This window comes from Pseudophryne corroboree, chromosome 5 (genome assembly GCF_028390025.1).
Source record: "Pseudophryne corroboree isolate aPseCor3 chromosome 5, aPseCor3.hap2, whole genome shotgun sequence".
NCBI classification, from domain to species: Eukaryota; Metazoa; Chordata; class Amphibia; order Anura; family Myobatrachidae; genus Pseudophryne; species Pseudophryne corroboree.
Genome location: NC_086448.1, coordinates 342,349,447 through 342,375,500, shown reverse-complemented (window position 1 = coordinate 342,375,500; position 26,054 = coordinate 342,349,447). Strand labels below are relative to the sequence as shown.

Genomic DNA, 26,054 nt, shown 5'->3' with positions numbered 1-26,054 from the left:
AGAGTTAATGGCAGTCTGCTGTTCACCACTCTAGCCTGCCTGTAGTATTGAGCATGGTGATATGGGTCATGGACAATAATTCATCTAGCTCCCGACAGACAGTTTTTGTATTGACATTGCTTTCAGAGACAGTTTGAACTCTGTAGTTTTTTCTTTTTTTTGTAAATATTTATTACATTTCAGAAAAGTATACAACAACCAAATTACAATAAGCAAGCATACATCAGAGACTCTAAAGCAAATAAACAAATAACAAGTGTAGGTGGACAGTGACTTAAGTAATCCTATAATACCGATTTTGGGGGTTTTGTAGGGAAAAGATAGGAGAAAAGGGAAGGGAAAGAAAATACTGTAGTGTGGCTAGAAGCGTCTGAGAGAGGGGGTAAAGAAAGGAAGAGAGAATTAAGTGAAGGGGGAACTAGCATTAAAAAAGGAAAGTCAAGGGTCCCAGACCTCCTCAAAAGACTTGGAGGAGTTCTTAAGAATGCTGATCATAAATTCCATTTGCAGTACTTGCCAGACCCTACTGATTAGTGAATGAAGAGTGTTGAGGGGGTGGGTGGGGCTGCTGTTTCCAATCAGCCACAATCTGACAGGTAGCTGCTGAGAGAATGTGTCTAATACGTTTATTTTGGTGGTGCATGGCTCCAGGGATGGCAAAGGGTAAACGAAAAAATGTAGGTTCTAATGGAATCATGTGTTGCAGAATCAAAAATATCAGATTCTTAATATTCATCCAGAAACCAAACCAGTAAGTTTAGGACAGCTCCACCAATTAGAGACGTTCCTTCTAATGAGCAACCAGACCAACTTTTATCAGAGGCATCAGTGAGCATCTTTTTTAAGTGATGTTGGGACATAGTACCACCTGTTCAGGCTTTTGTACACATTCTCTTTAATCCCCACACAAATTGAGATGGGAGCCGGAGCCTCTCAAATCTCGGCCCAAGCATCAGAATCGAGAAACTCTGCTAAATCCCGCTCCCAGGCCAAATCGTGCAGGTCTAGCGGCAGCAAGGGTAAGTACAGTGTATAATGTAGAAATCAGTCCAGCAGTCGAAGACTCATGTAAACATTTTATTTCAACAGATGTCAGGGGGAGAGTAAAATGGTTCTTAACTCTGCTGTGGAAACGTAGTTTTTGTAAGTATTAGTAGAAATGTTTAGTGGGAATATGAACGGTGTAATGGATGTCAGGGAATGGGAGAAAGGAGGAGTCATGAGTCTGCGATTAAGGTACTTAATACCACCTTTCAGCCAAGGGGAGAAAGCTGATGGGACAGGCCAGGGGGGAATTGTGGAGAACTGAATAGCGGAATGATAGGGGAGGGAGGTGGAAAAAGCCAGAATGTAGCAGAGTCCCATATTGACATCTTCTAGACCCTTTTTTGGGCGGTGAGCCTGTGGGAACCAGAGGAGGGAAGCAGGAGAAAACAGTCCTAGACCATCAGCCTCAAGAGGAACCCATACTCCAGAAGAACCCGGGCTATTCCATAATATGCCCAGAGTGTACTGCGCAGAGAGATAGTAGTGTTTAAAATGAGGGGTACAAAACCACCCCCTGAATGGATCTCTGGAGAACTCGGAGATGCACCCAGTTATGCCTAACTGTTCAAATAAACGGAGAGAGGTGTGGACTATAAGCAATTTGAATGAACTTTGTAGTTTATGCTGCAACCAAGGATGTGCTTCAGCATCTGGTGGTCCCATTCTGAGCAGTTTTCACTCCTAGAAGTTAATTTGACAAAGTGACTTATTGAAAAGGTGGCGTCCAATATGACAGATAATAGTGCCATGTTGTCAGTCACTAAGCTGTTCAATATGACCCAATCTACTTCAAATGTTTGACTGTGGAAATTGCTTATCTGTATGGTTCATTACATGGAATGGGAAAGTCCTTGTTTTTGCCAACATACGTGTTTTTCGGACAAGTTACATAGTAACTGAAAACACTTTACAACAAGACTTACCATACTTCCGGTCTGCGTGTGTCATATCATGGTATACCCACCCATGTCCCCAAATTGATTGTCTACTTTTGGTCATCTAAAATCTACACAGCTGGTGAGTATGTTGACAGACTATCTATATCAACTACTTCTATTGGTAGAAATAACATAACATCCTCAATGGCATAAGAACATGCCTTGAATACAACAAACGCTATTTTCTAGTTAAGATGTATTCTGTTTTATGTTTTGGCAGAAAGGCAAACTATTATACAATTGTTATTTTTCCTATAGGAAGTGGTTCTTAATTTCACTGTAAGTGGGAGAGCAAGCTTAGGGTTTGGTTGATGATGCATGGGGGAGGAGCTAGAATGCTGTTTGTTTTATTAAAAATATAGGCATGGACCTGACGTATACCAGCCTGGATCTGGTTTCTGAAATTAGTGCTTTTTGTGGAATGCAAATGTCATGTGCCCCTCTGCAAGCAGTGCCCCTGAAAATGCGCCCTCCTCACCTTTTCTTCCCATTAAAACAATCTCACTTCAAATAGAGTAGAAGTCTTAGCTCTGCACTATATCAGGGGAAATGGGACACAGCAGTTATGCTTTTTTGTTGTTTTTTATTTTAGCTATGGTCTGCCCAATTTTTATATGCAGTAACATTTGTTAAAATATGCTGCATATGTATCTGATAAGTTTTAAAATCTTTTGTGTTAGTTGAAGTGTCAATCATAGCCTGTTTCCTGCCACTTACTGTTTGACTGACAGCTACAATACCAAATAGAGGTCATATATAGTTAGAGCAGAACTGGCGTCCCCAGGTACTCCGGCGTTGGTCTCCTGAACGCCGGCATCCCGACAGCCGGCATTTTAACTGCATACCCTGTACAACTACACTTTTCTGTTTTAACTGTATTAAGTGAATATTTTTCTGTTTGACTGAATGTTAGACAACTAAATAGAAAAAGAGATTACTCTGCGCCAAATAACACTTTGTGAAACCAGTGTGCAGTCTGTCATGTATAATGATTGACTCAGTACAACTTCAGTTATAAATAACCACTTTTATATTTGGTCTGTTAAAATTAGCAACATGAAACACATATATACATAAACTTTATAGCAATGAATTGCTCTCTATGCAAACAGTGTAAACAATATACAATGTATTTAAAAGTAACTTATTGGCTCTGTTTGGTTAAGGTTAGATTACTAGACACTGGAGTCCCAGTATCAAAATAAATGAAAAAAAAGTCCTGCAAATATGATAATGCAGTCTCTTAATGAGTAATTTGTAAGAATTGCAATGAATAGTTACCAATGTGCTGGTTCCTGAAATGATTAGATGCAGGGTCCGTTTATAATAAATTGCACATGTGTAGGTAATTAGTATAGAATAGAGTTACCATTCCAATCGCCAAGAGCTCACCCTGATTAGTGACTTTGTCAGGAGGCTTCTATGATTGATTCCACACCACGGGCAATAGACCCCACTGCGGAGGACAATAGCAGGCACCCGGTATGAGGAAGTCTCCGGTTGCCTAGGAGACGAAACGCGTTGACGCCCACTCCACATTGGTTTCTGTTTGGCCTAATCTGTCCGTGGTACGGACCTACTGCTTCACACAGCCACAGCATCTTTCTGCACGCTGCACGCCGGGCGCTCCAGCCGACAACTAGCCGCTGATTACATCCCGAGAGGCTGCAGACTGGTGTTCATAGCCGGCGGTACTCTGCAATATTCATTGTCAAAGACTCACCATTGTCTTCAAAACCGGCGAGTACCAGCTAATTACCGCTTACGGCTGCCCGCAGCGGCTTCAATTATACTCAATATTCCACCTGTTCATACCGGGTGCCTGCTATTGTCCTCCGCAGTGGGGTCTATTGCCCGTGGTGTGGAATCAATCATAGAAGCCTCCTGACAAAGTCACTAATCAGGGTGAGCTCTTGGCGATTGGAATGGTAACTCTATTCTATACTAATTACCTACACATGTGCAATTTATTATAAAACGGACCCTGCATCTAATCATTTCAGGAACCAGCACATTGGTAACTATTCATTGCAATTCTTACAAATTACTCATTAAGAGACTGCATTATCATATTTGCGGGACTTTTTTTTTCATTTATTTTGATACTGGGACGCCAGTGTCTAGTAATCTAACCTTAACCAAACAGAGCCAATAAGTTACTTTTAAATACATTGTATATTGTTTACACTGTTTGCATAGAGAGCAATTCATTGCTATAAAGTTTATGTATATATGTGTTTCATGTTGCTAATTTTAACAGACCAAATATAAAAGTGGTTATTTGTAATTGAAGTTGTACTGAGTCAATCATTATACATGACAGACTGCACACTGGTTTCACAAAGTGTTATTTGGCGCAGAGTAATCTCTTTTTCTAAGAATGGTGGTGTACCTTGGGCGCCTAACCTTTTGGTGGACTTCTAGCAGGACCAAAGCAATGGTCACCTCACTATGCAAATATTTGTATGGGTACGATTTTGCAGAACTGAATAATGTACAGGATAATAATAAAATTAACACATAGTTTAATACACAATTACATAAAACACTGAAAGCGTACCAATACGGTAAGCTAGGAGCCGCAGGTGTTATAATAGGGCAGGGTGGTCGAAATCTTCACCCTGCTCTGGCCCCTAAGCTTATCTATGGATCAATGTCCCCGGATAGATGATAATACTTGTAGAATGCTAGTCAAAAGGCTGAAAACGTACCGGTAGGGCAATTTAGGAGCCGCAGGTGTTTATGAAAAGCAGGGTGGTCCAGACTTCACCCTGCTCTGGCTCCCAAGTATTACCACAGGTCGATGTCAGATGAATAAGCAGTCACAGTTCTTCATTAGGTCCAATTGCTGAAGATCAGGTAGCCAGGCTGGACCACCCTGCTTCCCCTGGACCACCCCCCTTCCAGGCACCCAAGGACCAGGGATGAAGCCCAAGGCTGCCCCCCCCCCCCCCCACCCATGGGCTGTGAATGGTGAGCTGATAGCCCTAATAGTGTAAAAAAAAAGAATAAATACATATTGTATTTTGCTGTGGAACCACAGGTCCCTGCAAGCCTCCCCCGCATGCTGGCACTTGGAGAACCACAAGTGTTGACCGAGTCCGCCATTACTACTCTCTCAGGCAGGGAATTCCAAACACGTAGTGTCCTAACCATGAAAAAAAGTTTTGCCTCTGTGTGCGAAATCTCCTCTCCTCTAACCTAAGCGGGTTTCCACGTGTCCTCTGTGTTGATCTTAACAAATACAGATCCCCCGCAAGCTCTGTATGTTGTCCTCTTATATATTTGTAAATGTTGATCATGTCCCCTCATAGACTCCTCTTTTCCAGTGTAATCATGCCTAGCCTTGCAAGCCTTTCCTCATATTCCAGCGTCTCCATCCCCTTAATTACTTTGGTCGCCCGCCTCTGAACCTTTTCTAGTTCCAAGGTATCCTTTTTGTAGTATGGTGCCCAAAATTGTGCACCGTATTCAAGATGTGGCCTCACTAGTGATTTATATAACGGGAGTATAACACTCTCATCCCTTGCATCAATTCCCAGCTTTATGCATGCTATTACCTTGTTAGCCTTCTTTGCTGCAATCCCACTTTGGGTACTGCTGCTTAGTTTGCTATGTATGTGGACATCTAAGTCTTTTTCTAGTACAGAATCCCCTAATTTTACCCCATTTAGTATGATTGGATTATTTTTGTTCTTGATACCAAAGTGCATTACATTACACTTGTCTGTATTGAAGCTCATTCTCCATTTTGCTGCCCAAGCTTCCAGTTTAACTAAGTCGTTCTGAAGAGACTCAGTATCCCCCTCCGTATTTATAACCTTATACAATTTGGTATTGTCTACAAAAATGGACACCATGCTCTCTAGATCTACTGCTAGATCATTAATGAAAATGTGGACAATAGTGGTCCTAGTACAGACCCTTGTGGCACACCACTTAGCACTTCAGTCCAATTTGAAAAAGTCCGATTTACCACAATGCGCTGCTCCCTATTATCTAACCAATTTCTGACCCAAGTGCATGTTGTGCTTTCTAGCCCTAGTTCTTCTAACTTTTACTGTAGATAAGTCTCATGTGCGGTACTGTGTTGAACGCTTTAGCAAAGTCTAAAAAAGATTACATCCACCTCCTTACCTTGATCAAGGTTCACACTAACTGTTTCATAAAAGCCTAGTAAGTTTGTTTAACATGATCTATTCTTCACAAATCCATGTTGGTTCCTATTAATAACCTTATTGGCTTCAATTAACTTTTGTATACTATCCCTTAGAATACCTTCTAGTACTTTCCCCACTATAGATATAAGACTAACTGGTCTACCCGGTTCAGCTTTACTTCCCTTTTTGAATATCGGCACTAATATGAAAAATCCCGAACCACGAAACTAAAGGGGATTCATGTTTACACATGGATCCCCTTTCCCCGACTGCCAGGACTCCTCGTGACTCCTGTCACTAGAGGACCCACCAGCCAATCAGGGAGTGCCACATCATAGCGCTCTCCTGATTGGCTGTGCGCTCCTGGCCTGTCAATCAGGCGGAGCGCATAGGCTATAATGGAGGATCACGATCCTCCATTATAGTCAATGGCCCTCATTCCGAGTTGTTCGCTCGTTCTTTTCCTTCGCATCGGTGCGATTTTCCGCTAACTGCGCATGCGCAATGTTCGCACTGCGGCTGCGCCAAGTAAATTTGCTAAGAAGTTTGGTATTTTACTCACGGCATTACGAGGTTTTTTCTTCGTTCTGCTGATCGTAGTGTGATTGACAGGAAGTGGGTGTTTCTGGGCGGAAACTGGCCGTTTTATGGGAGTGTGTGAAAAAACGCTGCCGTTTCTGGGAAAAACACGGGAGTGGCTGGAGAAACGGGGGAGTGTCTGGGCGAACGCTGGGTGTGTTTGTGACGTCAAACCAGGAACGACAAGCACTGAACTGATCGCACTGGAAGAGTAAGTCTTGAGCTACTCAGAAACTGCACAGAAAAATCTTTTCGCAATATTGCGAATACTTCGTTCGCAATTCTGCTAAGCTAAGATTCCCTCCCAGTAGACGGCGGCTTAGCGTGTGCAATGCTGCTAAAAGCAGCTTGCGAGCGAACATCTCGGAATGAGGGCCAATGATGGGAACTTTGTGGTCTGCGGTAGATCGCAAGCTTAATTGAGGTCACCCACAGTAGTCACCCACAACTCCAACTTTCCTCCGGGTGACTGGGATGAACCTGGTAGGAGGTCTAGTCGACAAACAGAAGAGGACGTTCCATCTCTGACATCACCACAGCTGTCCAGAGCTCACCTCTATAGACTGTGATTTGCGCTTTGTTTAGATCCATCTGGTAGGAGGCTTTATTTATTGATTGTGCCACTATCTTGAAGCTGTTATTATCATTTTATTTGATGCTGAGATTTACCTAGATTTTGTAAGTGTGTCACCATTTAAAAAATGATAATACGTTAGATGGTAAAATTTGGGAGTCATCTATTATATGTAAAAAGTGGAAACAGATGTACTTATACTTAAGTATTTATACTATAAGAATAAGTATCGGATTTATCCATTTGTGTGTATGATTTTGTATTTTGGTAAATTCTTGTGCTCAATTAGTGAGACCTGTATTACAGTGCCAGGTTGATACCATACTGTATATATATAATGTTCATATCTGACCCTATTACAGAACAGCTCACAATAGCCTAGCCATGTACATGACAATTTTAGTCCTGAGTCAGTGTTGCACCTCACAGTATTTAGTATCAGCCTATGTGTTGGAGCCTGCATACACAACATTGAGCAGCTGTGGCCAATTCGCATACATCTCACTTGCATCTCCACTAATGGCTGAGTGGGCGTGACTGGGTGGCAATTAGGTATTCGCATGTAGAGTAAGTGTTTATGGGTTTAAGTGTGGGTGTTTATTTCCACGCATGCAATGTGGGTGCTCTCTCTGGCTGCTGAATGAGAGGGCTAGTATCCCACATGAGGTGGATAGTCTGAGGGTTTGGTGATGTGATTCACATTGATTGGTGTCATCATGTCCCTGCCCCCACTGTAAAATACAGCAAATTACGGCTTTAAACAGCTGGAGCCACAATGACAGCACGTATGTAAAATGGGGTAACGGGCAAAAAACCGGCAGCCTGTAACGCGTTCCCAAGCTTGTAATACTAGTGAAAGATAACATTATTTATAACATATGCATTCCCCTGTTCTAGGAAACTTACAGTATCCTCTAATGCTATTTGCCAAATGTAGTAGGTATTGTGAATGACCTGATATTTTTTATAATTTTCAGATAAATTGAAAGCAGTTATAGGCAAAACCAATCTAGTTTTTCCTTAGTAGACATTGCCATTTTAAATTTTTGTCATTATGCGATAATCAGTCACATGATAATTAATCAAATGCACACCCTTCTGATCATTATTTTAAACACAGTGTACAGTATAATCTCTAGTAGTGAACACGTGACATATATTTGGATAGTGTATCCTTTGTCTGTATCAGTCAGTTACAGGAAAGAACATAAATGACTTAATCACTCTGGCCTTGGTAATTATTACCTAAATAATAGCTCTTGATATGCCAGATGAGAGAATAGGAGGCTTTCACTAGAAGTTATCTCTTTCCTCCCAGGAGGCTGTCCCTTCCTTTTCATGCTGAAGATGAGATGAAAGGCAATGTAAATCATGCACATCCTCACAGACAAATTAAACAATCGAGATGCTGAACCGCCTTTCATAAATGATCTGCCTATTCCTTGCTTGTGACTGAACAAAGCAAGTGTGCTGTATACAGCCGTCCTTAGTGCCTGTGCTTAAAGCACCTTTAGTGGGCGAGACAACAGGGCCCAACTGGGACTAAAAATAGGCCCTGGCATTTAAAGCACACAGGCCCACATCGGCGTCAGCATCTGGCTCCTGGCATAGACTCCTCCCCTTACTATTGCTGACTCCTCCTACTTCTTAGTCTATGCTGTTACAATATAATTAATATTAGAACACCATTCAAGTTTGCATCATACTCTGTATTAAAATACACACAACAGAGCTATCCTGCAATGGATTTAAACATGTGCCATAGTCAGACATTTGGTATTTCGTAGGTAGAGGCGTAACTAGGGTAGGGCGAGTGGGGCACGTGCCCTGGGCGCCTTGGCAGGCCCAGGAGAGGGGGGTGCCGCCGGCGGCCAGGGCATCATGCCCCACTCGCCCCCGTCACGCCGAAATGTGAGGGGAGGATTGCGCAGCGTCTCTCCCTCCCCTCACCGCCGCTGCCAGCACAGTGGGCAAGGCCGGCGCTTCTATTAGGCAGCTTTAGGCAGCTGTCTATGGGCGTCGGCACATGAAGGGCCGCTCTGCGTGCACCAAAAAAAAAAGTGAGGCACCTGCTCTTGAGTCTCTATCCACCCGCAGGAGCTATTCCCTCATCCCCCCTGCTGCGTCGCTCGCTCCCCCCCCCATGACCGGGAGCGGCACCTTTACACTCCGGGCAGTACTGCAGAAGGCGCTTCCCCCAACACACTGGCTGACGTATCCCCGGCGCGTCATGTCTGGTGGCGGCGGACGGGCGGAGGCAATGTGGGCCGATTAGGCTGTGAAACCTCCCCTCCCCGCAGCAGGCTGCTCTCTCCCTGCGCGGTGCTTGTAGCTGCGGACATGTTGGCCGATCAAGAGCACCTCTGCCTGCTTTACCAAGCCCTGACGCCGGCACCAGGAAACAGACTGAGGTGAGTGAGCGGGGAGACAGGAGAGCAGAAGGGGAGGGGGAGGCTGGCTCTTCCACTAGGAGTCTTCCCCTGTGCCCAGCTCTGATCTCTCCCTGTCTTGACGTAGGTCCAGGTTTGAGAGCGCTCCCCAGTCACCAATGGTTCTCCTGGCACTGGCTCCTCACACTGTGGCTGTTTGATAAAACTGTGGGGTGCAGAATGCACCCAGCAACTTTATGCTGCCCTGTGCAAGGTGTCCATAGACCTCCCCAGTCAGTGTGTGACTGTGTGTGTCCCATAATTATAGGTACCACCAGCCTAGCCCTTCCCTCCACTCCTGCAGCTTAACCCTAACCTCCCTTCCCACAGCCTATCCCCAACTTAATCCTAACCTCCCCTCCCCACAGCGTAACCCTAACCTCCCCGCAGCGTAACCCTAACCTCCCCGCAGCGTAATCCTAACCTCCCCTCCCCGCAGCGTAACCCTCCCCTACACGCAGCGTAACCCTAACCTCCCCTTCCCACAGCGTAACCCTAACCTCCCCTCCCTGCAGCGTAACCCTAACCTCCCCTCCCCGCAGCGTAACCCTAACCTCCCCGCAGCGTAACCCTAACCTCCCCGCAGCGTAACCCTAACCTCCCCTCCACGCAGCTTAACCCTAACCTCCCCTCCACGCAGCTTAACCTTAACCTCCCCTCCACACAGCGTAACCCTAACCTCCCCTCCACGCAGCGTAACCCTAACCTCCCCTCCACGCAGCGTAACCCTAACCTCCCCTCCATGCAGCGTAACCCTAACCTCCCCTCCATGCAGCTTAACCCTAACCTCCCCTCCATGCAGCGTAACCCTAACCTCCTCCCCCAGTACCTAACCCTTACCTCCCCTCCCACAGCCTTACCCTAGCCTCCCCTCCCACAGCCTATCCTCAACCTCCCCCCCAGTGCCTAACCTTATCAGGCGGTGGCTGTGGAACATATAATATGCCATGTCTGCACTTTTTCTTCTAAGGGGCTCAATATTTTGGCGGGAGTGGGGGGGTGGGCTGACGATTTGCCTAGGGTGCTGAAAAACCTTGCACCGGCCCTGACAGTGGGGCATGTATCTGGCACAGTGGGGCATGTATCTGGCACAGTGGGGCATGTATCTGGCACAGTGGGGCATGTATCTGGCACAGTGGGGCATGTAACTGGCACAGTGGGGCATGTAACTGGCACAGTGGGGCATGTATCTGGCACAGTGGGGCAATGTATCTGGCACTGTGGGGCAATGTATCTGGCACTGTGGGGCATGTATTTGGCACAGTGGGGCAATGTAATTGGCAATGTGGGGCAATGTAATTGGCAATGTGGGGCAATGTAACTGGCACTGTGGGTCAATGTATCTGGCACAGTGGGGCAATGTATCTGGCACTGTGGGGCAATGTATCTGGCACTGTGGGCAATGTAACTGGCACTGTGGGGCATGTATCTGGCACAGTGGGGCATGTATCTGGCACAGTGGCAGGGGCAGTACGGATGGTCTAATGGTTAGCATTACTGCCTCACAGCACAGAGGTCATGGGTTCGATTCCCACCATGGCCCTAACTGTGTGGAGTTTGTATATTATCCCCGTACTTGCGTGTGTTTTCCCCGGGTACTCCGGTTTCCTCCTACAATCCAAAAATATACTGGTAGGTTAATTGGCTACCAACAAAAATTAACCCTGGCGTGAATGTGTGTGTGTGTATGTGTGTGCATGTGATAGGGAATATAGATTGTAAGCTCCACTGGGGCAGGGACTGATGTGAATGGCCAACTATTCTCTGTAAAGTGCTGCGGAATATGTGTGCGCTATATAAATAACTGGTAATAAATAATAATAATAATAAGTGGGGCATGTATCTGGCACAGTGGGGCATATAACTGGCACAGTGGGGCATGTATCTGGCACAGTGGGGCATGTATCTGGCACAGTGGGGCAATGTATCTGGCACAGTGGGGCAATGTATCTGGCACAGTGGGGCAATGTAACTGGCACTGTGGGGCATGTATCTGGCACAGTGGGGCATGTATCTGGCACAGTGAGGCATGTATCTGGCACAGTGGGGCAATGTATCTGGCACAGTGGGGCAATGTATCTGGCACTGTGGGGCAATGTAACTGGCACTGTGGGGCAATGTAACTGGCACTGTGGGGCAATGTATCTGGCACTGTGGGGCATGTATCTGACACTGTGGGGTATGTATCCGACACTGTGGGGCATTGTATCCGGCACTGTGGGGCAATGTAACTGGCACTGTGGGCCATTTTCAGTGGCCACACCCCTTCTGGTGCGTTGCCACACCCCTTCTGGTGTGTGGCCACTTCCATTTGCATCTTTTGGTGTGTGTTTTTTTTGGTGGTGGGGGGGGGGGGGCGCCATTTTCCATCTTGCCCTGGGCTCCAAAACCCTAGCTACGCCTCTGTTCGTAGGTTAAGCTGGCACTTCATTGGTGTAGGTCACACACAAAGAAAAGGAAAAGACATTTCCCAAATTAACCAAGCCCTGGCTTAGCAGTTGTTGAGGATTAGATAGTGCTCACTGTAGGAATTTTTTAGTTTGGTGTGCTGAGCACAAGGGAGGACACATCTGTGCACACCAAAGCAGAGCTGTAACTACACATGTTGGTGCCCTGTGTACATAAAGAGCAATGGTGCCCCTTCTACACCTCAAATAGGGAGAGCGCGTGCTGAATAAAAGGGTGTGGTCTTGCTGGATAGGGGCATGATCACACAACAGTACCTCCAGTTCAACAGTAGTGCCCCTTAGTCACATTACACTGCCCCTAATTCATGTTACACCTTACGTTAGGAGTGTCCGGGAAAACGCAGGAGAAATCTAAATTGCAGTGTAAAAATAAAGCAGCCAGTATTTACTCTGCACAGAAACAAAATAACCCACCCAAATCTAACTCTCTCTGCACGTTATATCTGCCTCCCCTGCAGTGCACATGGTTTTGCCCAACTGCTAACAAATTTGCTGCTGCGATCAACTCTGAATTACCCCCATTATGCCCCATGAAGTAGTAGTGCCCTTTATACCCAATATTATGCCCCTCGGCAGTGGGTCCCTCTGGAGTGCCCCCCCGGCCAAGCCCCTGTATTGCTGCAGTAGGCACTCCACTAGCCTCTCCGGACGAAATGGAGTACAGGGCTTCCTCCGCCACCATCCCGCACTTACCATTGGCTACTGCACTGAACATAGGGGGTCATTCCGAGTTGTTCGCTCGCTAGCTGCTTTTAGCAGCATTGCACACGCTAGGCCACCGCCCTCTGGGAGTGTATCTTAGTTTAGCAGAATTGCGAACGAAAGATTAGCAGAATTGCGAATAGAAAATTCTTATCAGTTTCTGAGTAGCTCGAGACTTACTCCTACACTGCGATCAGTTCAGTCAGTTTCGTTCCTGGTTTGACGTCACAAACACGCCCTGCGTTTGGCCAGCCACTCCTCCGTTTCTCCAGACACTCCCGCGTTTTATCCTGGCACGCCTGCGTTTTTCCGCACACTCCCTGAAAACGGTCAGTTTCCGCCCAGAAACACCCACTTCCTGTTAATCACACTCCGATCACTTCAACAATGAAAATTCTTCGTTCGGACTTGAGTAAATCTACTAAGTTTTGTGCTAAAATACTTAGCGCATGCGCACTGCATACCATGCGCATGCACATTTTTGCCTTAATCGCTCCGTTGCGAAAATCGGCAACGAGCGAACAACTCGGAATGACCCCCAGTGTCGGGAGGCAGTGCTGCTTGGGCAGGCCTGCAGACGGCCAGACCGGCCCATCTGGCCATTAGCCCTTCTGGCATTTTCCAGAAGGGACAATGGCCAGTACAGCCCTGCAAGTCAGTAACAGTAGTCAGAAACTGAACCATCATTGGTGCATGTCTTTACCAAGCATCAGTATTAGCTATAATAATGCATGGTGTTAGGAACTTGTTGTGCATTTCAAACTATAAGCTTTAAAGGAATCCTGCAATATTAGTGTTATTTGTGGTAAGGGGCTCAGACTGCACACCCTAATTTTAAACATAAGAGGTGCGACCATGCTGAGACTTGTAGTACCATGCAGGTAAAAAGAAATGCAGGTGCACACTTTAAGCACTAAGAATATTGATAGCAAAATAATTTTGATTTAGAATTATCCTTGGCAGAGCTTAAAATGTGACTGTACCAGAATCTGGATTGCAGAACCTCACATACTGTAACCTAATTTACAGAATCAGTTTGCCATCATGACAGATATGAAGACGCTGCGCTACTATATGAACTGTAGTATTGACAATAGGTACGTTTCTTTGAATCTAAATAGTATGGTATGTTCAGAGAGATGAAAGGGTGAGATTGTGGTACATACTGTAATTGAAGTTGCCATTTTCTTGAGATATAATACAAAAGAGGAATAAAAAACCAGCATGAGGTTATTGTGTTTGTCCAGAAACTGAGGCTTTAAAGTTTCCAGTAATAAAACCGGACATTTGTGTATTTGTATCTGTTACTTTTTTTTGCTCTTGAAAAACATATTGTTCATTCTACTGATGAATGATATATTGGTAGTTCATCGGACGGTGTGTACACCGAATGTGTCTGTGTAAACGACATTGTTCATAGACATACCAGGTCTGCCCTGCAGCACAGCCGATGCCGATATGCCTTGCAGATATATCAGCATGTTTGGCTGTCCTTACACCTGATCCGCTGACTGTCCCATATGCTGACTGCAAGAGCCACTGACAATGACCTTAACTGGGCGGGCAAATTTAAATACCCGTCCAGTTGTGATTTCTGACCAGACATATCAAGTGGCCGATTGGTAAGTGTGTATACTTTCCAAATCTGCCATTCTGGCGGTGGTTCGGCGGTTGGCAGATCCGACAGCATTCGTATGCTGAAGCCCTCTTCAGTGTGCATTTGCGCAGAAGCCGCACATGTGATTGACAGACAGAGGCATTCACATGGCGGGAGAGGGCGTCGTGGCAGGGTTTTAGGGGCAGGGCGGGGGGAGGTCCGGACACAGACCGTGAAAAACGGGACTGTCCCACCAAAATCGGAACAGTTGGGAGGTACGCATATGCACACTTGCACCAGTAAGCTCCCTGTCTTTATGTTCCCAACTAGGCACAATTGGCACCGCAATGTGGGTCACACGCAGTGGTAGATAGACCCCTAAGGCAATATTAGGCTTCAGGCATAGACCTAGGTAACAAAATTGGTGACAAAGTGGAGGACAAAAGTACGTTTTGCATATCAAAAAGATTTATATTAGCTTTTAAATACCTTCAGATATACTCTATTAAGTATTATATCCCTGGCCATTTTTTCCTCTATCCACATTTTAATTTTAGTCATGTTGCTTTGCAGAGGAGCGGGTGATCAAAGGCTCTGCCATCTGCCTCCCCACCCGCAGGACACTGCTACCTGCAGTTGGGACAGCGGGATAGTGTCTGAGTAGCGGGTCTGTCCCGCTGGAATTGGGACAGTTGGGAGGGATGATATTGTCACCTTATTAGGTATATAACTGGAGTAGGGAATGAGGGTCATTCAGATCCCGTAGGATCTGTAACATCATGTGCATACCGATCTTTGATACTATGTGCATGCGCAGGACCTGTTCTGTGCATGCGCAAATGGGTCCTGTGATGTAGGAAGCAGGAAGTCAGCAGACAGTGATTAATGGTCCGGTGCAGTTTGAGGGACGGGGAGGGAGCAGAGACAGCCTCTGTTTCCCAAAATGGAGGTGTGTCGCCACCGTTTACGGGGTGAGAGCCAGGGATCTCCGTGGTTGCAAGGAAATGTCCTGGTCTCTGTGATGGCCCGCTTGCATGCCCCCATGGGTGCCGCAAGCTGCCCAATGATGAGTGAGTGATCCGATACCTCGGATCGCTACTGCATCAGGAGGTGTCTGCTTGTAATAGACACCTCCTGCTGCATCACCATACAAGGAAGCAGCAGTGATAGCAACATCAACCACATCTGAATTAGCCATAATATGCGGCCCTTCAGCTGTTGTGGAACATCAAATCCCAGCATACACTACCATACTGTAGTTTCAGAATGCAATAACTACAAAATTGGCACAGGGCATCTTGGGATGTATAGTTACCCTGCAATTGGAGTGCCACACATTGCCTAACCCAGAATTATATCCCCAGGTTGGGCCTAATTCAGATGTGACTATATGCTAATGTGGGCAGAAGGTAACCTGAGTATATGGACGCCCAATTCTGTGGCTTCATTTCTGTGCTTCAAACTGCTGATACATTGGTGCGATCGTCGCAAATTGGGTCATGTCGCAGAGTCTGAGTACCTCTGAATATGTGCAGGCTGAACTGCTCCCCTGGAACGCAGAGGGCTCTCCTGTAGAAAGTAATATCGCAACTGCTCATTTATGTACGCCCAGAAAACCATGGCACGCCTGCGTTCATCTGAGCACTCCTCATTCCCATCCCCAAATGCTGTCTACCTGTCACTCAATTACTTGGTGCAACTGCCATTGCAATTCAATTGATGTATGTGCGCATTGCGGCTCAGACGCTTGTGCAGCAAGAAAACATTGACTGATTTGTGTACAATAGCCGCTTCGTAGACACATTTGAACAAAAAGCTTCTTTCCTCTAGTTGTACTTGGCAAGTCATGGCTCTAGGCTGGTATGCCTTATTATGCTTGAAAAAAAAATACATTGACCATAAGGAGTATATTCAATAAGTGTCGGAAGCTGCCGTCTTGTCGGAAAGACAGCAGCGTCCGACATATTTAGGTCAGAAGGGGTTCTGACCTACTCATTAGAGGCTTTTTTCCGAGAAGTTGGAAATTCTCGACTTGCCGGAAAACACGTGGATTGGCGGAATAGGCGCGGATCCACGTGCTTTTGTCGGAAACAAGGCCAAATCCGACAGGATTTGGCACCGTTTCCGACAACCTCAATCCGACTTTTTAAAAGTCGGAATGAGGTGAGGAGACGGGGTAGCGTGGCGAAGGAGGGAGAGAAAGTGCTTACCGGCGGGGGCAGCTGGAGCCGCAGACGCTGGAAGACGCGGCTCCTATCTGACGTCCCCCTGGCCAGGCACCTCTCTCCCGGCAGCACTCCCCGGCCGTCACTGAATGCGGCTGTGTGGCTGTCTCCAGCAGCTCCCTGTGATCTCACACATGGGGAACTGCTGACAGCAGCAGCACAGACGGGAGGGAATGGCCAAATCCGACAGTTGGATTTGGCTCAAATGCGACAGTCGGATTTGGCCACCCTAATGAATAGGGCTTGTCGGATCCATTCCGACAAATTCATGTCGAAATGGATCCGACTCTTATTGAATATATACCCCTATGTGGGACAGAAGTCAGATTCCAGAATATATTTAAGTATACGCGAAGTACACTCTGCATACTCTGTATTGATTGGAAAACACCATGCAGCAATTTACATTGCATAGTGTTGAAAAGTATCCATGGGTCAGGTCCTAGCAATTGTGATATGGAAAAAATTTAATAGTTTAGGAACAATTCCTATGTAGCTCTCCCCTCTGAATGTTTCCCTCTGTACCCATATATTAAACACAATCTGGGCTTACTCTTTGCACATTACAGTACATACAGCATATCTGGAACAAATATTAGTATGATAGATGCATTGATGTTTTTCTGCTGAATAAATAAAATGCCAATTCATGAAGGCAGGCTCCTTTTTAAAACAATTATGTGAAGTAGCTCAAATGACTTTAATAAGAACTGGCTTTATTTGATTGATTGATTGATTGATTGATTAATTAATTATGAAGACTGTTCTAATTACTTTGCTTCCAACAACTAAGGTAAACTGATCTTATATATCAGTGCTGTCAAATATATTCTATTCGAGAAATGTTGTTTGAATTGTTTGCATGCAGTGGTAACATGACGTATTATTTCTTCTACTTGTCTCTGGGCACTTTATATGGGAAGATGCATTGGTTGGGTTTTGTTTTTTGTACTAAAGCAATGGCATGAACTGAAACAACCCGACATGCTTTACTCATATAATGTAACATGAGAGCAGAGGCGGGTTGGCCATAGGGTTTTCAGGGAAGATTCCCGGTGGGCCGGGCGCACCCGTGGGGCCTGTTTTGTTTGAGGACATGTGCTTTTTTTTATAGACATAATGAATAAGATGCAAAATAATTTGCATATATGAAAATTACTTTGCCACTTAGCCTGTGATTGCAGATGATCTAGTGTATGCTCTGTCTGCCTGCTTGGCTGACATATAAGATTGAGTGAATAGTGATTGGGATACGGTTGGTGTAATAAGCAAGAAAATATATCTTTCTAAAGAATGATATAGTTTCCTAAATTCTGACGGTGTATCATATAATGGGCTTATAACATTTAATTTTATTTCCTTTTAACTTCCCCCCCCTTGATGCTGGACATCCCCACTATCTGGAAAGTCTTGGGGGGAGGGTGCTGCTGCCATGGCCCATGTCTAGACCTTACACCTCTGGTGCTGCCCATGTGGGGCCACTAGTACAAATTTTTCCAGGGCTGCTTTTTGTTCCCAATCCGTCCCTGCATGAGAGTCTCTAGGGAACTATATTTTAGGATAAAAATTTTGCAGTTAATTAAAGGCGATAACCCCAAGAGTAAGCTGGACTTTGAAGTGACATTTTTACTTTTTCTCAGAATTCCCACATGAACTCACCATCCTACAAGTCATAATTTAAAGTATTTGCATAGAGGCAGGGCTATTGTGACCAACAACCCTGTTGAGCCATGGGGGTACAGATGGGAGCATGGCCAAGCCCCCTCTAGAAAAACAAAGGTACACTTGTCTCCCTCAAAAGGTCCTGGTATTCAGTAGTCATTACCTGCTCCCACCCACCTCGGCGACCATGCATGAAGGAAGAATGTGTGTGTGTCTATATATATATATATTAATTAGTCAAGTATTGCACAAAATTACTTATATTCCCACACGGGTAGATGCCCAGGTGGAAGGGTGTGATACTGTCTTTTTTGTAATCTCTGCCTCGTCCTTGCTGTAGAATGCCACTGCCTTGGCCGGCCAGGGCAATCCATAATGATGTGATTACCCACAAATGGTGCCTGGATCACACACTTCTTTGGAAAAGTGGGCAGATCAGAAAAGACTGGTCTACGCTCTCTGGACTCTGTATGATCAGTATGCATTGTAGTGACTAAAGTTACCGACTGTTTTATAATAAACTGTATATCAGGACAATTCAACTCAAAAAATAAAAGACCACATAGAGGTGAAATGCGAAATTTTGCTTTATCCGTGCTCACACAGTATAATTAATATTAATTAGTTATCAACTATTAATTCATATTTGAAGAAAATGAGGCTATACCATTATTGTAATCTAACACTGTACGGTGTTCGGCTGGCAGTGTAGATGGGCTTAGTAAGCTGAAGGCTCCATCTATTTCCCAACACGCATTTTTGGTGCAACATTGGATAAAGATCTGGCAGCTCCAGCCAGGTGGTTAAAGCTTCATGTCTATGGCCCTCATTCCGAGTTGTTCGCTCGGTATTTTTCATCGCATCGCAATGAAAATCCGCTTAGTACGCATGCGCAATGTTCGCACTGCGACTGCGCCAAGTAACTTTGCTATGTAGAAAGTATTTTTACTCACGGCTTTTTCATCGCTCCGGCGAACGTAATGTGATTGACAGGAAATGGGTGTTACTGGGCGGAAACACGGCGTTTTATGGGCGTGTGGCTGAAAACGCTACCGTTTCCGGAAAAAACGCAGGAGTGGCTGGAGAAACGGTGGGAGTGCCTGGGCGAACGCTGGGTGTGTTTGTGACGTCAACCAGGAACGACAAGCACTGAACTGATCGCACAGGCAGAGTAAGTCTGGAGCTACTCTGAAACTGCTAAGTAGTTAGTAATCGCAATATTGCGAATACATCGGTCGCAATTTTAAGAAGCTAAGATTCACTCCCAGTAGGCGGCGGCTTAGCGTGTGTAACTCTGCTAAATTCGCCTTGCGACCGATCAACTCGGAATGAGGGCCTATGTATAGCTCCTATTTTTGCATACATATATATGGGATTTACAGCACTAATAATGTTTTTCATGTATTTTGCCAAAACCAGCAAAAATAGTTTATTCAATTAATTATTTGATTTTCCTCTATAGGAAGAACAAGGCATTTCCTGTGAATTACTGGATGACTATCTCAAGTGTAGTGTGAGCTTCCCATTCATGAGGTCCAAGTCTAAGGTAAGGTGCATATATCAGATGGTAGGAGATAGGAAGATATTGCTCTTAAACATTTGATACTGTCTAGTAACTGTATGAGATCATTTCCAGAAGTCCAGATGGTAATAGTTACATTAATAGGGTGACATTTGTATGGTTTCAGAGATGTGAGATATTTGTTTCAATAGTCATTAATACCTTATACTTTGTATAAATGGACTTTGGGGGTAATTCAGACCTGATCGTAGATGTGCTAAATTTAGCACATCTACGATCAGTCACACTGACATGCGGGGGGACGCCCAGCACAGGGGCAGCCTGCCCCGCATGTCAGTCCCTGCCCCGTCGCACAAGTACAAAAGCATCGCACAGCGGCGGTGCTTTTGTACTTCAGGAGTAGCTCTCAGCCAGTGCAGCTCATGTGCTAGCAGTGAGCTACTCATCGCTGCCCGAGTAGCAGCGGCTGCGTGTTTTGTCATGCAGCCACCGTGGCCCGCCCCCCCAACGGTCCGAGCACGCCTGCATTGCCCGGACCGCGCCCCCAAAACTGCGGCTAAATGGCAACAGCCCGCCCCCTCCCACCCAGCGACCGCCTCTGCCGGTCAATCAAGCAGAGGCGATCGCTGGGCTACGACTACTGTCGGCTGTCTGGCATGCGCCGGCACACTGCGGCACCGGCATATGCGCAATACAGACCTGAACGCTGCTGTGCGAAAATGCACATCACCAATCGGGTCTGAATCAGCCCCTTTGTGTCATATAGAGGCATGTGTCACACATATAATATGTTCATGTGATTTTTAATATAAACTGGGTGGCCAATTTATCATGACCATCCAGTGCAAGTAGCTATTCTGCAGTTAATGCTGCAGTAGGATGTCTGAATCTGTATAAGAATGGAAATAACTGGTAAACAGCTCGTTCTGAAGGATTTTAAATGTGGAATTATTGTTGGCGTTGAAGCAGTAGCAAAACGGACACACTGTTGAATTGTTAAAGAGCCGCAGTTGGTAAAGTGTACAAAGATCGGGCGAGCAGACAAAAAACTGGGTCAGAGCGCAAGGCCTGTGGTCATAGATGGCTACAGGATACTCAAGCAAGAGAGTGGACAGTTTTATTCAGTCCTACAGGCGGGCAACAGTGCATCAAATGCGGATAATCTGAATCCGGGACCAATGCAGATGTCCTCTCACCGGACAGTATGCTGAGCATTTCATTGTATGGGCTACAGCAGCAGAAGGCCTGTACATACACCATTGCTATCTGCTTCCAATAGGTTGAAACGCCCCCAGTTAGCTCAGGCACACAGGAATTGGACAGTGAATGATTGGAAATGGGTCATGTGGTGTGGAATTATGTTTTTACCATACAGATGGTAGGGTGTGGATACAGAGACAACAACACCAAAGCATGGATCATTCTTCATCGTCACGTCTCCTTAGGCTGGCAGAGGCAACATTATGGTATGGGCCATGGATTCATGGGAGTGTCTGTGTCCTTTGATTCCTGTGGATAGTTACAGTAGTAGAATCCATGCCTACAATTCAAGCCGTATTAAAGGTAAAAGTTGGCTCAACAATGCATCAGTGACGTGCGGTGCGGTGAGGCAGAGCCTTTCCTGTCATACTAACGTATATGCCAGAGTTTTGACTATATAAAGTATATGAAAAATACAAAGAATATGTTAAAAATATCTTCTTTGCATTATTCTAATAATTTTTTTTATAGTCAAAACTCTGGAGTAAAAAGTCTCCCCTGCCTATCTTTTCCGCACTTCTCTGATCAAACTCACCAAATTTCCAACAGCATATACAGTACTGCTGCACCTGTGTATAATGCCCACATAAACCCTTTAGGTCATATACTGTGTTTAAATTTGGCTCTGTTACTAGCCAGTGCCTCCTGAGCCATTTACCTCACCACAGGTCCCTGCAATGTATTAACCTGGTGGTCATAATAATTTGACCAGTTAATGTAGTCTATGCATTGATTATGGATAGTAGCCATGTAATGTTACTTTCAGTCACTAAATATGGCTTTGAAAAGAAAGTTTTAGTTGTTGCACTGCGCCATTGCCTACCTGCTTTCTAGGATATGTCCTACCTTGGGCAGTAGATTGGTCCAGTAATTCTCAAACTGTGTGCCGTGGCACCCTGGGGTGCGTCAGGACTTACAGGGTGGCCTCTGGTTGGGGATCCAGCGCCATTTCAAATTATTTCTGGTCAATGTAATAGGCAAAACCAGTGCTGGTGGCTGTCAATCATAGCATATATTGACAAACAGAAGCAAATCCTGTCCCTCACCACATAACTGAACCTAAGGATGACATATAAACACAATTTACTTCATTTTATATTTCTTTCTAAATTTCTCAATAAGAAACTTTTGGCCTAGAGGTACTGTGAAAAGAATTCTGATACTCTGGGGCGCGGTGATTCAAAACAGTTTGGGAACCACTGGATTGGTCTCTTCCCATGGCACGCAAGAGAGAAAAAGCTAAAATGAATATGAAACCCCAGTGAAATGCATGTCACAATGAAAAGACTTCTACTGCAGGATGTAAGTTAGTCCTAGAACACCGGAAGTGCGAGTTGCCGGCTGATCTCTGACTTTTTTTTAAAGGGACAATCACTTACAAGGCAAAACCATGCCTTGCAAGTGATTGTCTTTTTAAAAAAATGCCCGAGATCGCCCTGCAAGCCGCACCTCCGGCGATCTCGGACTGTATCACATCCCACCACTAGACTTTCCCAATACCATATAATACTTGTGGTGTGTTATCAAGTAATATTTTTTAATACCAGAAGCAGAGTTCTGAAAGGAGACTTTAATCTATGCAGCCAGAGAGACTGGTCTAAGATGGAACATTTACACATAAAATAAAGGGCCTGAATCTGAGGTGAGAGTAAAGGAAGAAAGAGCAAGTAACTGTGCACCTTGGTAAAAACCATGTCACACAACAGGTGGGCAGATGTAAATGCAGAGAGATTTGGATGTGAGAGGGATGTGTCCAAGCACAAATGTACAGTACATTGCAGTGTTAAAACAGCATTTGTGGACTACATGCAAAAGCAGCCAGTATTTACCCTGCGTGCAATAAAATATAACTGTGTTTGCACCCCATACATTGCAGTATGGTTTGTCCAGGTACACAGGGGTAGATGTATGAAGCCTGGAGAAGTGATAAAGCAGTGATAAGTGCAATGTGATAACGCACCAGCCAATCAGCTCCAATATGTAAATTTTCAGTTAGGAGCTGATTGGCTGGTGCGTTATCACCTTGCACTTATCACTGCTTTATCACTTCTCCAGGCTTCATACATCTGCTCCACAGTTACTTATTCTTTTGCTCTTTCCTCCCAAAACAGGCCCATGTGTTCAGTTCAGGAAACAAATATTTCTCTGAATGAAAAACCTTATACTTAGTTCAAACATATTTGCTTTTATTTATACATGTGATCTTATCTTGACTTTCCAACATAAAATATTGTCTTCTAATAAGTCAGCGGCAAAATTAGATTATCCAGCAAGAAATAATTAGTTGTTTAATACTTGCCTCACATTTAGGCACACTGCTCATATCACAGCCAATCACGGATTTAGGGGATATCCTATTAGTTGCAGTAAATTACCACAGCTAATGGATCCCCTGGGGGCTATGGAATTAGTCCTAACCGGAACTTATCAGGGATTAGGATTCACAAGCCTCAGGTATGCAAAGCAGAAAACCCAATTAGCAGCCCTCAGAGACCTATTTTTCAGTGATAACACATCGGTCCAGGAACTTATCCCAGATCCCATTTGTTATTGTCTGAAAACGGGTCATTTACTGCATGGTAAAAATGGCTTATAATAGTCCGATAATACTGTCAGGTTAAAAAGACCATTTTTACCATGCGGGAAATTAGTTCTGGTAATTGGATACTGCCCACATTCTCCATCCCACACATCTGAAGCTGCAGTAGAGAAATGACAGCTATACTGGGATTGGTAGCTATTTATTTGCTTTGAATAAAGCCAAATGTTTGCTTGTTTTTAAATAATTTATTTCAACATTATGTGCCAGATTTATCAAACTTGGAGTGAGATAAAGTACCAACCAATCAGCTCCTGGTGGTTCACAGGCTGTGAAAAATGTCAGGAGCTGGTTTGGTGGTACTTTATCTCTCTCCAAGCTGTGAGAAATGTCCACCTAAGTCCTCTACATTGCAGTATCATAAACTCAGTTCATATCATTTTTTCAAAAATGACTTTTTTGTATTCCAGTTACCGGTAATCTTCTGCCTGGGTTCATTCTACCCTCACTCGCATACATTTCTTTGCTGGTACATTTACATTACAAATAATTCTCAGTAAATTGTTATCCCAAACAACCACTTTTTAAGTAAGAACACTAGTGGTTTAATTAATGATGTGCTATAGTATGCTTATTTTTAATTGCTAGTGTGCTAACACATATCTGGAGCGCCCTTTCTATTTACAGTGGCACACTATTAATCAACACAAATGGAAACTCATGGTGTTCATTCATTATTATTTTATTGAAGTTTCCGAAAGGCTTCATAAAGAGGTCCCCAAAAAAGTTATAATATTTCTTGTTTTGAAACTATTTGAAGATTTTCTATGTGTTATTTGAAGATTTTCTATAAATATTTTCTGTATACTGTGACTGGTATGCTGGGGGAACCATACACAGTGTAAGTAGAAAGTGATTAAGAATGCAGAATAATTGGCGCTTCAGATCTATTCTTAATTGAGGTGGATGCTAAGAACATTTATTTAGCTGTAAAGACATTTAAGACCTTATTCAGACCTGAACACAGCCGCTGCGTCCGCACGCAGTGTCTGCATTCATAGTGCTTGCACACACGCAGCAGCTACAGTGCGTGACCCTTTACCATGCAATTACATCCCGGAAGAATGAGATTGCATGGTAAATGACAGGCGATGGATGTCCAGGGAAGGCGACGCGGTGTTGGGTGAGGGGGAGCAGGAAATGCAAGCGTGTAATGCATATACAACCATGCTGCATAGGCAGTGGTCTACCTCTTATCAATGCGTGATCGCATCGTGGGGCGGAACCGCATATGTTGGGTGGCCCCCTGCATGTGAGTAGCATGGTCTCAGATTTTGCTGCGATAGCAAAATCTGCAACCAACTCTGAATAACCCCCTTAAAACAATAGCAGAACAATATAGAACAATAGCAGTAACGAGCAGACATTCAATACCCATACAGAAAAAAAATATATTTTATGTCAAACATACTCCGGTTTGGCTTTCTTACTTTACTTACACACCAACATCATCCGCTTTTTCCCTTGAACTCCTCGACAGCTCCCGGACAAATTATATAGTTCATACACACTAAATAATATCGCTAACGATATTGTCCAGTGACGTTACCCGGCCCAGCTCCGAACATGCTTGTTGACGACCCGTTTACGATATAGGGGGTCATTCCGAGTTGATCGCTAGCTGAATTTGTTCGCAGAGCAGCGATCAGGCAAAGAAACGGCAGTGCTGCGCATGCGGCGCAGTGTGCACGTGTGACGTACGGGAACAACGAATGATGTAGTTTTGCACAGGGTCTAGCGATGCATTTCAGTCGCACTGCTTGCCGCAGAGTGATTGACATGAAGTGTGCGTTTCTGGGTGGCAACTGACCGTTTTCAGGGAGTGTGCGTAAAAACGCAGGCATGGCTGGTCGAACGCTGGGCGGGTTTGTGACGTCAAATCCGGAACTGAATAGTCTGAAGTGATCGCAAGCGCTGAGTAGGTTTTGAGCTACTCTGAAACTACACAAAAAATGTTTGCTGGCGCTCTGCGATACAACCGTTCGCACTTCTGCTAAGCTAAAATACACTCCCAGTGGGAGGCGGCATAGTGTTTGCATGGCTGCTAAAATTATCTAGCGAGCGATCAACTCGGAATGACCCCCATAGTGTGTACAACACTAGGCAAGATTATAAATTATGTTGCCTAAAAGGATGAAAATGAGCAATATCTTTAAATCGCCTAGTGCAGTGGTTCTCAAACTGTGTGTCAAGGCAGCGTGGGGTGCCTCGGGGTACTTGCAGGAGTGCCCTGGGTTGGTGGTCCAGGACAAATTCAAATTATTTTCAGGCAATGTGATAGACAAAATCAGT

The 26,054-nt window shown here is 44.9% G+C and overlaps 1 protein-coding gene across 1 annotated transcript in view; it reads left to right on the top strand.

Annotated features, from left to right (window-relative positions):
- ITGA9 (integrin subunit alpha 9) overlaps positions 1 to 26,054 on the top strand; it is an 838,556-nt gene that overhangs the window by 614,657 nt on the left and 197,845 nt on the right. Inside the window, exon 19 of the mRNA XM_063922573.1 lies at positions 19,844 to 19,927. Coding sequence (XP_063778643.1) covers positions 19,844 to 19,927 — 84 coding nt within the window. The remainder of the gene's footprint in view (positions 1 to 19,843; positions 19,928 to 26,054) is intronic.